We start from the raw sequence: 13,464 nt of genomic DNA on the forward strand, positions 1-13,464 counted from the left end.
TAAATACCAACCAAAATTAGGTTGCTACAGCTAGTTTAACATCAGAAAAAAACAGACTTCAAGACAGAATTATCAGTAGGGGTAAAGAGGCTTTCTACAAAATGATAAGAGTAGTTCTGTGTAGTTAATGTATGTTTGTAGTTAATAATATAGCCTTTAAAGAAGTAAAAATCAACAGAGCTGCAAGGAAAAACAGAAAAAAAAATCCACAATTACAATGTGAGATTATCACACATTCATGAGAGCTCTCTATTCCTGTGTAACAAACCACCCCAAAACCCAGTGGATGAAAACACTTGCTTATTGGCTTACAGCTCTGTGGATCAGCAATTTGGGTGAGGCTCAGCCGAAGGGAACGGCTCATTTCTGCTAGTAGATTAGTGAGTACACTGGAATTGATACTCATATGTGACATTTATTTGTTTGGTGATTTTATTTATAGGTGACCTTATCACTTTTTCCTTTAAAATAATACAGACATAATTAGTTAATCTTAATGGATGTCTTGGGTATGGTTTGATTTTGTTTACATTTCTGTTACATGAGTACCCTTAAAGTATACATTTTTTTGTGTGGGGAAAATTCCTTCCAGCAGACAGATGGATCAACTTGCCTTCAATTTCTGTCTTAGGAGAAAGATACAAGAGTCTGTGAACATCCACTCTCAGATATAGTGATTGCAGGGGAAGCTGCTCATCCATTACCACATACATTTCACCGCTTACTTCAAACCATCTCTGATCTTATGATGTCTCTCCCCAGTGGCAGTTCGTTACAGCAAATGGCCCTGAGGTAATCTCATATCTAAGTATTGTAGGTACCCTGGAAAAAGGATTTTGTGGAGTAGTCAAAGCACAAAATGCTTGAAAGACCTCTTTAAATAGTAAGATAGAAAGAATATCTGCATTATGTGAATGGTGCCTCCCTCATGACTGTCATAATTTAGAAGGGTCCTTCTTCTTAGTTCATGCCTGTTGGCCCCTCTGTAAAATGTGGATAATATACTACTTAGTCCTCTAAATTATCATAGTCTGTAGCAGTCTTCCTCACTTTCCCCTCTCTTCTACCCGCAATCACGTGTCTCAGTGCTACGCAACAGTAGAGTCTTAAATGTCACAAAAAGGGAGAGGGGGAAAAAGAAAAAAAAAAAGGGAGAGGGAATGAAATCTCAAAAACAGAAATCAAAATAGAATTTTGAATTGAAAAGAATATCAGGAGAAATAGAGCCTAGTCATATGCAGCCAATCCTAAAACTACATTGAAGAGCATCGCCTCCTTTTAAGTCCAAACCTGCTGAGATTCAGCATTACTTTTACATTGTGGACCTTGTCATTAGAGCCATGTACTAGATTACACATATAAATAAATCCTCCACTGATTTTTATAAGAAATAGGTTGAAGGAGTGATTTTGGCTACCCACATCCCTAACGATAAGACCAGCAGAGAGGAGATTTTGTTTCCTCCTCACAAGATTTTTGAAGTACAAAGTGTGTTATACTCTGATGGATTATTACGGAATTGTAAGACTAATACATTTAAGAGGCTCTTATAGTTGGGGTAACACTTGTCTACAAAACTGATTTATTACCTTTTTTGCTTCTGTAGCCTTGACCTTCATGTATCCAGTTTGAAAACGGGTGAACTTTCCTTAGAATTTATATTGTTCGAAAGAAATGACCTTTATTTCTCAAAAAAAAAAAAAAAAAAGAATAAAAGCCAGTAGAAATAATTTTGTTTCTTGAATTTTTAAAATTTGTATTTTTTGTACCTAGAGCATTAAGATTTCTTGAAATATTAGCTGTAGAGTGCTTTTTTCCAGGAATTCCTTAGAGGTTCCCGAAAAAGAATTTTTTAATGTATTACTTATGCCTTTTTAGATGCTGGAGTCTGAAATTCAAGCAATCTGATCACCAGTTCCTCCATCAGAGCAACGTCTTTCATCACATTAACAATATTTTGTCAAAATCAGATGATGGAGACAGTGAAGAGAGTTTCAGCATCAGCATACAGTCTGGCTTTGAAGCTATGAGTCAGGTTAGTCATTTAGCATTGTTAATACTCAACAATGTATTGAAGGAGAAACTGAAAATTACTTCTAAATAATTTGATTCTTACTGCTATTTCTTATCTCTTGTCTGTTCGTTTTATTGTCATGGAAGATGCCCATTTGAGTGTTATAATTATGTATATTTGTTTCTGGTAGGAATTATGCATTGTAATGTGCTTAAAGGACTTAACCAGCATTGTTGACATAAAAACTTCTAGCCGACCTGCCATGATTGGCAGTTTGACAGATGGTTCCACAGAAACCTTCTGGGAATCAGGAGATGAGGATAAAAACAAAACTAAGAACATCACCATCAACTGTGTGAAAGGAATCAATGCCCGCTATGTATCTGTTCATGTGGACAATTCCCGAGATCTTGGGGTAAGAAAGGAAACTTAATTAGTGGTTCGTTAGTTCTTTTCAGACCTTTATTTATCATGCAGTCTCATTTCTGAGTTTTAGCAAAAAGACTTTCATCTGGAATTCACCAACCAAACTATATTTTTATAGTTCTAAAATAAATCTTAAGTCTAAAAACAGGTTAATATGACTGGGAGCACTGTGGAATACCAATTCTAAGAAAAGGTCTGATTACAAATATACCATGGCTATAGCTAAGCAATATAAATATCCCATGATTTTTTTACCTCCATGCCCCTGTTCAAGCTATTTCCTTGGCCTGGAAGTCCTCTCCTTAAACTCTGCTTTTCATATCCTTCCCAAATCTAAGACCCGACAGACAAATCCTCTCCCAGTACCTCATCTATAAAAATTACTCTTTCTCTCCTCTGGGTTCTTTTTTATATTACTCTGATGGCACTTAATACACTTTGACCGATAGCGTAATTAGCTTTCAGTTTTTAATCCTCCCCCCCGGCCATCATGAGGGAATTGGGGGAAGTTCCTGGACTAACCTAAGTCATCATACTTTATATTCTCCCTAGCTCTAGCCTGTCTACACGTTTCCACTGAATTGAGCACTCTTCTACAAAAAGCACTGAACAGGAAAAAGCATCCTATTTACTTGAGTGTTCAGAGCCGAGAAAAAAGTAGCACCAGCTACCAAACTCCCACGCTTTTACCCCATTCCTGGGGAAGAATACTTCTTGGGATTTTTTTCCCTCTGAATGGAAGTGGCTTGCTAGCAGATATAGTATTAATAAGTCCCCTTGGGCCATTGCCAAGCTGCTGTGGTCCCATTTGTGTGTTTCCTTTCCCAGGGACAGCCAAAGTGATGGGCTTGGGTCTCCTGTGTGGGGAACGCCAACCACGGAAGTTCAGTGTGCAGTCAGAGCACTCCTTGCCGTCCACGGTCACCCCAGCTTCTGTCCATCAGCTCAGATTGAATAAGGAATAAAGGCTTAGCTAGTATATCACTAGCTTACCTCCTCTTGAGACCCAGCAGTTCAGTTGGTACAACTACTTTATCTTACTTGAAAGTCAAGTATAACAAATCAAAACATTTTTCTGTCAGGAACTCACTGCTCAGTACAGTGTTATCTTTGATTCATGTTGTAAGCTAGGACACACTTTCCCTCAAAACAATGGTTGCACTCAATTTGACATTTTTGTCTTTTATGAGAGATAATCATGATAATATTCATTTTTAAAAGCCCCAGTATGTATGCTGACATCAGCTTTTCTTTTAGGAAACCTCCTCTAATTTATATGCATCATTAAGACTTACATACCTCTGTGTCCCCCCAGCCTGCCCACCACACTGCCGTAAACACAGCACTTGTTGATTTGAATTGCATCAGCCTATAGCACTTAAAGTATGCAGCTCTCCAAGGAATTAGTATGTCAGTCTCTTTCTTGATGTGCTTGGCATAAAACTTACTCAGACTTAAGGTCTCTGGCTCTAGTACCATTGTAACTCTTTTCAGTACTTAAAGGTATTGAATTTCTTTTGATATTTTACTTTATGTGTTAATGTTCCTTCCCTAGTTTGACAAGGATCTCGAGGGGATAGAACCTATCCCTCTCATATATCCTTCTCCAAGTCCCTAAGGCCGTCTGGGTCCATCGTGATGCTCACAAGTATTTGTTGCCTAAGCTACGTGTCTTCCTCCTTTTTACAGCCAGAAACAATGAGAATAATGTGATAAAAATGGGACATGAGTAGCAAGGCAAGTTGCTGAAAGGCTTCATGATAAAGATAGAATTTAAATGATTAGACTTTGGATGAAAAGAGGGAATGCCAACCTCCTCTCTCAGAGCCCATAGAGAAGGGCTGAAATGTGAGATTCAAGATGGAGTTTGTGAGAAAAAGAAAAGACTGGAGTTGTAGGAACTGTCGTTGGTTGGACAGATGGAATGAAGTCAGTTAGGAAGGACCGTAAAAGACAGGCAGAAGAGTTGATGTTATATTGATAGGCTGTACGAAATCACTGTCAGTTCTGGAGCCAGGAACATGGCATAGTAACTATTTTGAATTGTTTATTTCAGAATAAAGTTACCTCAATGACCTTCTTAACTGGCAAAGCAGTAGAAGATTTGTGCAGAATAAAGCAGGTAATTAAAACTTTGTCATTAAATGTTTTACTGCCCAGGGAGAAATTTCTTCTTCTCATTCTCCACTGTTGAGTTCTAATTTTGGCATGCCACCCAAGTATTATAGGAAATCGTCTATTTACAAAATACTAAATTGGCAAATGGTCCATGTATAGGAATAGTTACAACCATCTCTGTTTTAAACATCTTACCCATTATTTCCCTAAATTTCTCTAGTGATGAGCAAGTATACCGTGCCTATAGCCCTCCACCCTGACTCCTGCTCCCCTGCAGAGATTCAGGGTGCCTTAAAATTCATCATAGATCTGATTCACAACTGTCACCTTAATTCACCCACACTTCAGGTTGGAATGTAGGTTGTTGTCCTGTAGCTTGAAAGTCTTTCAGTTATAACACTGCGACTATATCCAGGTTGAAAGTCAATTTACAAACCAACTCTAGAAACAGGTTAAGTTCTGTTTGGGCATGTGACCGAGATTCTGTATAAACTCACTTACTTGTGAGTGAATAGTGTCAAAAACCATTTTACAGTACACTGAAATATAATCCTTGAAAAAAAGTTGTATTCTCAATGAAATATACTGAAATAAGTAATGACCAATGTGAATTTACATATTATATAATTTTTCTTCAAAAGTAAAATATATTAAGTAACTGCACAGCAAAAATCCTTCCTTTAAATGTGCTTTCATGTGAAGATGCACAAAACAGGACTTCATTGCTGATCATGTGAGTATTTCTACTTACAGTCAGTGTAGGTACAGTCGTGTAAATTGTTTGCAGTGGTTTCACTTATGTAACTTGTGCTCAGAAGCCATATAGTAAGCAGACCTGCATTTGAATTCTCAACTCCATCACTTACTAGACGTCTGCCATCTGTGTTAACCTCACTTTCTTCGTCTGTAGCTACTATAGTGTTGTATTGTCCTCACAAGGTTTAAATAAGATAATCAGTGTGAAATAATCTAATAAACTTTTCTATGGGTACAATTATTTGTTATTTGAGCTTGCTGTTATTAATGCAAAGTCTAGGACAGTGATAAAATAGTAGTACACCTGTATCAGGTTTCTATCCCTTTTCTCCTCTCCTAGGTTGATCTGGATTCCAGGCACATTGGTTGGGTAACAAGTGAACTTCCAGGAGGGGATAATCACATCATCAAAATTGAATTAAAGGGCCCAGAAAATACACTGAGAGTTCGACAAGTTAAGGTTCTGGGCTGGAAGGATGGCGAAAGCACAAAAATTGCTGGCCAGATTTCAGCCAGCGTGGCCCAGCAAAGGAACTGTGAAGCTGAGACTCTACGAGTGTTCAGACTTATTACATCACAGGTGAGTGTCCTTACTACACATTTTCTAACACAGGATAAATTGAAATAATATACTACTTCAACAGTAATATCAAGAGGTTAACAAAATATTTTGGAAAGCTTGTTAGAGGTTGCTGGCTACAAACATGGCCCGTTTTTTTCTTCTCATAGCCCTGAATTCTTGTATTTCATTTTGCATTCATCTCCTGCAGAGTAGAGGTGTGCAGTAGGAATAGCCTAGTAGCATAAAGCCCACAGAGCCAGCTACTGACTCCTCTAGCCTTCTCAGAGGAGGTTCTGCCATTGAGTTGTTCTCACCTCCCTCTCTTCTCCACCAGGTATTTGGAAAGCTCATCTCTGGAGATGCTGAACCCACACCAGAACAAGAGGAAAAAGCACTATTGTCATCACCTGAAGGAGAAGAAAAAGTATACAATGTATTTATTTATATTCTAAAAATATTTATTTCCCTTTTTCACTTTGTTACTTTTGTTCACTGAAATAATCCATGTATTGCTGTGTATTTTAATGTATATGTGATACTAGTTTCTGTATCTTTAACTAAAACTAAAGTTAATAGTTTTTACTTTAGTTAGAAAGAAGATGAAGGAACTGTCAGAAGATATTCACTTTTTGTTCATGTATGATCTAGCTAGTATTTTAAGTAGCAACAAAATTTACTCTAAACGTTGGGCTGTTGTGTCCAAATGTTGACATTTGTAAAATCAGCTTCGTCATTGACTGTGATGTGCGCCTTCCTCCATCTTCTCTGTCCTTCACGGTTCAGCTCAAAAATACCGTCTTCTCCGTGAGCCTCCTTTATGATTGTTCAGGGGAAATCATAAAGAAGGTCATGGAGAAGACACAAAGTAGTATGTCCTCTGCTAAGCTTCATAGTAATTTCTGTGTCTCTTCTTGGTTTCTCTCTTGTTAGGTTTATTTGTATACATGTTTTATATCTTCTACTTAATTATACCTTCTTAAAGACAAAGTACATGTCTGGTTTGTCTTTATATCCACCATGGCATAAACACACATGTGTTCAGTAAATTTTTATTGGAATAACCTGTTCTTTATACTGTTCTTGAAATTTCTTCTAAAATGCATTTGCCTAACTTATTTGGTCTAAACTAAAGCACTATATCTAAGAGGAGAACCTCATCCATTTTCAAAAAGAGAGGTCAACTCTGACTAGTCTTCATATTCTTGTGTCTTTAGATGCTGTAAATAATCAACTTGACAGCCCTTTGAAAGATAATTTCAAGGACTTACCTAGGCTAACCCTGTGCCTTCTGATACACTAGCATCTAGATCATCCCCATTTTTCTATTTGGGTTCTGTAAAAAAAAAAAAAAAACGGGATTTCATAAACTCTGGTAATTTTTTTCAGCATCTTTAGGAGATATTTGCACAACTGCAAGACTGAGTAACTAATCATTAAATCAGCTGAATTTTAACAAATGTCAGTTCTTTGCTAAATAACCTTACGAGCTGGTAACAAGCCCTCAAAAAGCTTACCTTCTGTTCTTAGATGTGAACAGTCCATCCCCTCCCTCCCAAAAACAGATCAACAGGAATACTCTACAGTATATAATCTACTTATTAAATGTGTGAAAAATTACATGTCAGTTGCATGTCAGGATTTCAGAGTACATTGAGGTTATTGTGCCCTGGAGTGGTCAGAGAAGGCTTCTTGGGGGATATTAGAAGCAGTTAGACCTGAAAGAGAATGGATGACAGTCAGATTAATAGGATGGGAACAAGGGCTCCTTGAAGAGGCTGGCCTAACTGTAGGAGAGTGTATGCTGAGGCATTAAGATTGAATAGGAAAGGTTATGCTAGTGGTTCAATGCTGGTGAGATAACATAACATTTAAGGGAATCATTTTATAAGTCAGGTTTTTGAAGTAAAATTTACATACAAAAAATTCATCTTTTTAAACTGCATCGTTTCAAATTTTGACCAATGTATACAGTGGTGAAATCATTACAAGCAAGTTTAAAAACACATCTCTCCCAGAATTGCCCCATTGTTCCTTTGGATTCAATCCCCTCATCTCATTCCTAGCCCCTGGCAACCACTGAGCTAGTTTCTGCCCCTATAGTGTTGCCTTTTCCCAGGTGTTATTTAATGGAACCCCCTGTAGAAAGTAGCCTTTTTATTTTTTTATTATTTTTTTTAATATGGTCTTTTTTTTTAACATCTTTATTGGAGTATAATTGCTTTACAATGGTGTGTTAGTTTCTGCTTTATAACAAAGTGAATCAGCTATACGTATACATATATCCCCATATCTCCTCCCTCTTGCATCTCCCTCCCACCCTCCCTATCCCACCCCTCTAGGTGGTCACAGAGCACGAAGCTGATCTCCCTGTGCTATGCAGCTGCTTCCCACTAGCTATCTATTTTACATTTGGTAGTGTATATATATCCATGCCACTCTCTCACTTTGTCCCAGCTTACCCTTCCCCCTCCCCGTGTCCTCAAGTCCATTCTCTACGTCTGTGTCTTTATTTATTCCTGTCCTGCCCCTAGGTTCTTCAGAACCTTTTTTTTTTTTTTTTTTAGATTCCATAAATATGTGTTAGCGTACAGTATTTGTTTTTCTCTTTCTGACTGACTTCCCTCTGTATGACAGTCTCTGGGTCCATCCACCTCACTACAAATAACTCAATTTCATGTGTTTGTTGGCAATCTATATCTTCTTTGGAGAAATGTCTATTTAGGTCTTCTGCCCATTTTTGGACTGGGTTGTTTGTTTGGTTTTTTTTTTTATGTTGACCTGCATGAGCTGCTTGTAAATTTTGGAGATTAATCCTTTGTCAGTTGCTTTGTTTGCAAATATTTTCTCCCATTCTGAGGGCCGTCTTTTCATCTTGTTTATGGTTTCCTTTGCTATGCGAAAGCTTTTAAGTTTCATTAGGTCCCATTTGTTTATTTTTGTTTCTATTTCCATTTCTCTAGGAGGTGGGTCAAAAAGGATCTTGCTGTGATTTATGTCCTAAGACTGTTCTGCCTATGTTTTCCTCGAAAAGTTTTATAGTGTCTGGCCTTACATTTACGTCTTTAATCCATTTTGAGTGTATTTTTGTGTATGGTGTTAGGGAGTGTTCTAATTTCATTCTTTTACCTGTAGCTGTCCAGTTTTCCCAGCACCACTTATTGAAGAGACTGTCTTTTCTCCATTTTATATTCTTGCCTCCTTTGTCAAAGATAAGGTGACCATATGTGCGTGTGTTTACCTCTGGGCTTTCTGTCCTGTTCCATTGATCTATATTTCTGTTTTTGTGCAAGTACCATACTGTCTTGATTACTGTAGCTTTGTAGTATAGTCTGAAGTCCGGGAGCCTGATTCCTCCAGCTCCATTTTTCTTTCTCAAGATTGCTTTGGCTATTCGGGGTCTTTTGTGTTTCCATACACATTGTGAAATTTTTTGTTCCAGTTCTGTGAAAAATTCCGTTGGTAGTTTGATAGGGATTGCATTGAATCTGTGGATTCCTTTGGGTAGTATAGTCATTTTCACAATGTTGATTCTTCCAATCCAAGAACATGGTATATCTCTCCATCTGTTGGTGTCCTTTTTAATTTCTTTCATCAGTGTCTTAGTTTTCTGCATACAAGTCTTTTGTCTCCTTAGATAGGTTTATTCCTAGGTATTTTCATTCTTTTCGTTGCAGTGGTAAATGGGAGTGTTTCCTTAATTTCTCTTTCAGATTTTTCATCATTAGTGTATAGGAATGCAAGAGATTTCTGTGCATTAATTTTGTATCCTGTTACTTTGCCAAATTCATTGATTAGCTCTAGTAGTTTTCTGGTAGCATCTTTAGGATTCTCTATGTATAGTATCATGTCATCTGCAAATAGTGACAGTTTTACTTCTTTTCCGATTTCGATTCCTTTTATTTCTTTTTTGTCTCCGATTGCTGTAGCTAAAACTTCCAAAACTCTGTTGAATAATAGTGGTGAGAGTGGGCCACCTTGTCTTGTTCCTGATCTTAGTGGAAATGGTTTTAGTTTTTCACCATTGAGAACGATGTTGGCTGTGGGTTTGTCATATATGGCCTTTATTATGTTGAGGTAAGTTCCCTCTATGCCTACTTTCTGGAGGGTTTTTATCATAAATCAGTGTTGAATTTTGTCAGAAGCTTTTTCGGCATGTATTGAGATGATCATATTGTTTTTATCCTTCACCTGGTTGATATGGTGTATCACATTGATTGATTTGCGTACGTTGAAGAATCCTTGCATTCCTGGGATGAACCCCACTTGGTCATGATGTATGATCCTTTTAAGATGCTGTTGGATTCTGTTTGCTAGTATTTTGTTGAGGATTTTTTCAGCTATGTTCATCAGTGATATTGGCCAGTCGTTTTCTTTTTTTGTGACATCTTTGTCTGGTTTTGGTATCAGGGTGATGGTGGCCTCGTAGAATGAGTTTGGGAGTGTTCCTCCCTCTGCTATATTTTGGAAGAGTTTGAGAAGGATAGGTGTTAGCTCTTCTCTACATGTTTGATAGAATTCACCTGTGAAGAAGCCATCTGGTCCTGGGCTTTTGTTTGTTGGAAGACTTTTAATCACAGTTTCAATTTCAGTGCTTGTGATTGGTCTGTTTATATTTTCTATTTCTTCCTGGTTCAGTCTTGGAAGGTTGTGCTTTTCTAAGAATTTGTCCATTTCTTCCAAGTTATCCATTTTATTGGCATATAGTTGCTTGTAGTAATCTCTCATGATCCTTTGTATTTCTGCAGTGTCTGTTGTAACTTCTCCTTTTTCATTTCTAATTCTATTGATTTGAGTTTTCTCCCTTTTTTTCTTGATGAGTCTGGCTAATGGTTTATCAATTTTGTTTATCTTCTCAAAGAACCAGCTTTTAGTTTTATTGATCTTTGCTATCGTTTCCTTCATTTCCTGTTCATTTATTTATGATCTGATCTTTATGATTTCTCTCCTTCTGCTAATTAATTTTTGGGGTTTTTTTGTTCTTCTTTCTCTAATTGCTTTAGGTGTAAGGTTAGGTTGTTTATTTGAGATGTTTCTTGTTTCTTGAGGTAGGATTGTATTGCTATAAACTTCCCTCTTAAACTGCTTTTGCTGCATCCCATAGGTTTTGGGTCGTCATGTTTTCATTGTCATTTGTTTCTAGGTATTTTTTGATTTCCCCTTTGATTTCTTCAGTGATCTCTTGGTTATTTAGTAGCGTGTTGTTTAGCCTCCATGTGTTTGTATTTTTTACAGACTTTTTTCCTGTAATTGATACCTGGTTTCATACCGTTGTGGTCAGAAAAGATAATTGATACGATTTCAGTTTTCTTAAATTTACCAAGGCTTGATTTGCGACCCAAGATATGATCTATCCTGGAGAGTGTCCATGAGCACTTGAGAAGAAAGTGTATTCTGTTGTTTTCGGATGGAATATCTTATAAGTATCAATTAAGTCCTTCTTGTTTAATGTATCATTTAAAGCTTGTGTTTCCTCATTTATTTTCATTTTGGGTGATCTGTCCGTTGGTGAAAGTGGGGTGTTAAAGTCCCCTACTATGATTGTGTTACTGTCGATTTCCCCTTTTATGGCTGTTAGCATTTGCCTTATGTATTGAGGTGCTCCTGTGTTGGGTGCCTAAATATTTACAATTGTTATATCTTCTTCTTGGATTGATCCCTTGATCATTATGCAGTGTCCTTCTTTGTCTCTTGTAATAGTCTTTATTTTAAAGTCTATTTTGTCTGATATGAGAATTGCTACTCCAACTTTCTTTTGATTTCCATTTGCATGGAGAATATCTTCTTCCATCCCCTCACTTTCAGTCTGTATGTGTCCCTAGGTCTGAAGTGGGTCTCTTGTAGACAGCATATATATGGGTCTTGTTTTTGTATCCATTCAGCCAGTCTATATATTTTGGTTGGAGCACTTAATCCATTTGCATTTAAGGTAGTTTCGATACGTATGTTCCTATTACCATTTTCTTAATTGTTTTGGGTTTGTTATTGTAGGTCTTTTCCTTCTCTTGTGTTTCCTGCCTAGAGAAGTTCCTTTAGCATTTGTTGTAAAGCTGGTTTGGTGGTGCTGAATTCTCTTAGCTTTTGCTTGTCTGTAAAGGTTTTAATTTCTCCATCGAATCTGAATGAGATCCTTGCTGGGGAGAATAATCTTGGTTGTAGGTTTTTCCCTTTCATCACTTTAAATATGTCCTGCCACTCCCTTCTGGGTTGCAGAGTTTCTGCTGAAAGATCAGCTGTTAAGCTTATGGGGATTCCCTTGTATGTTATTTATTGTTTTTCCCTTGCTGCTTTCAATATTTTTTCTTTGTATTTAATTTTTGATAGTTTGATTAATATGTGTCTTGGCGTGTTTCTCCTTGGATTTATGCTGTATGGGACTGTCTGCACTTCCTGGACTTGATTGACTATTTCCTTTCCCATATTAGGGAAGTTTTCAACTATAATCTCTTCAAATATTTTCTCAGTCCGTTTCTTTTTCTTTTCTTCTGGGACCCCTATAATTCGAACGTTTGTGTGTTTAATGTTGTCCCAGAGGTCTCTGAGACTGTCCTCAATTCTCTTCATTTTTTTTTTTTTTATTCTGTTCTGAGGTAGTTTTTAATTTTGATAAAGTCCAATTTATCTATTTTTTTAAATGACTCATGATTTTTGTGTCTTATCTAATTAAGGTCACAAAGATTTTCTCCTGTTTTCTTCTAGAAACCTTAGAACTTTAGTTCTTTTATTTAGAACTATGTGCATTTCAAGTTTTTCTATACAGTATGAGCTAAGGGTTGAGGTTCATTTTTTTGGCATGTATATGTTCAATTCTTCTACTACCATTTGATGAAAAGACTATCCTGTATCAATAATCAATTCACTGTAAATGTGTAGGTCTGTTTCTGGACCCTATTCTGTTGCATTAATCTACACGTATATTCTTACACCAGCATCAGGCTGTCTTGATTACTGTAGCTTTATAGAGAATCATGAGATAAGATTCCAACCAAGTTCTTTTTCAAAGTTGTTTTGGCTATTCCAGGTCCTTTCCATTTCCATAGAAAGCTTAAAATCAGATTGTCAATTTCTTCCTCCCCAACAAATAAATAAATAAATCAATAAACAGAAACCTACTGGAATATTGATTGGAATTGCACCAAAGTGCTAAGTCGGTTTGGGGAGAATTGACATCTTAATATTGAGTGTTCTTGTCCGTGAATATGATACTTATTTAGATCTGTCCATTTATTTAGATCTTCTTTAATTTCTGCCAGCAGTGTTTTATAGTTCAGTTCTGTGTACCTGTCTTACACATTTTATTAAATTGATCCCTAAACATTTCATGGTTTTGATGCTATTGTAAATGATATTTTTATTTCACTTTCCAGTTATTCATTTCTAGTATATAAAAATACAACTGACTTTTTGTATTAAACCTATATCCTATGGTCTCCTTAAATTCACTTATTAGTTCTGGAAGCTTTTTTGTAGTATCTTTGGGATTTTCTTCATAGATAATCATGTAGTCTTCAAAGAAAGTCAGTTTTACTTCTTCCTTTCCAATCTTATGTTATTGCACTGGCTAAGACCTTCAGTACCATGTTGAATAAAA

General features: G+C 36.7%; 1 protein-coding gene across 4 annotated transcripts in view; it reads left to right on the top strand.

Annotated features, from left to right (window-relative positions):
- Window positions 1-13,464, top strand: part of MYCBP2 (MYC binding protein 2) — a 268,376-nt gene that overhangs the window by 232,220 nt on the left and 22,692 nt on the right. For 3 of the 4 annotated variants that reach the window (XM_061171161.1, XM_061171160.1, XM_061171159.1), the window contains 6 exons: window positions 632-792; window positions 1,879-2,035; window positions 2,205-2,429; window positions 4,497-4,562; window positions 5,655-5,894; window positions 6,211-6,309. In XM_061171161.1, coding sequence (XP_061027144.1) covers window positions 632-792; window positions 1,879-2,035; window positions 2,205-2,429; window positions 4,497-4,562; window positions 5,655-5,894; window positions 6,211-6,309 — 948 coding nt within the window. The remainder of the gene's footprint in view (window positions 1-631; window positions 793-1,878; window positions 2,036-2,204; window positions 2,430-4,496; window positions 4,563-5,654; window positions 5,895-6,210; window positions 6,310-13,464) is intronic. The other variant, XM_061171158.1, reaches the window with a different exon arrangement.

This window comes from Eubalaena glacialis, chromosome 16, assembly GCF_028564815.1.
Source record: "Eubalaena glacialis isolate mEubGla1 chromosome 16, mEubGla1.1.hap2.+ XY, whole genome shotgun sequence".
NCBI classification, from domain to species: domain Eukaryota; kingdom Metazoa; phylum Chordata; class Mammalia; order Artiodactyla; family Balaenidae; genus Eubalaena; species Eubalaena glacialis.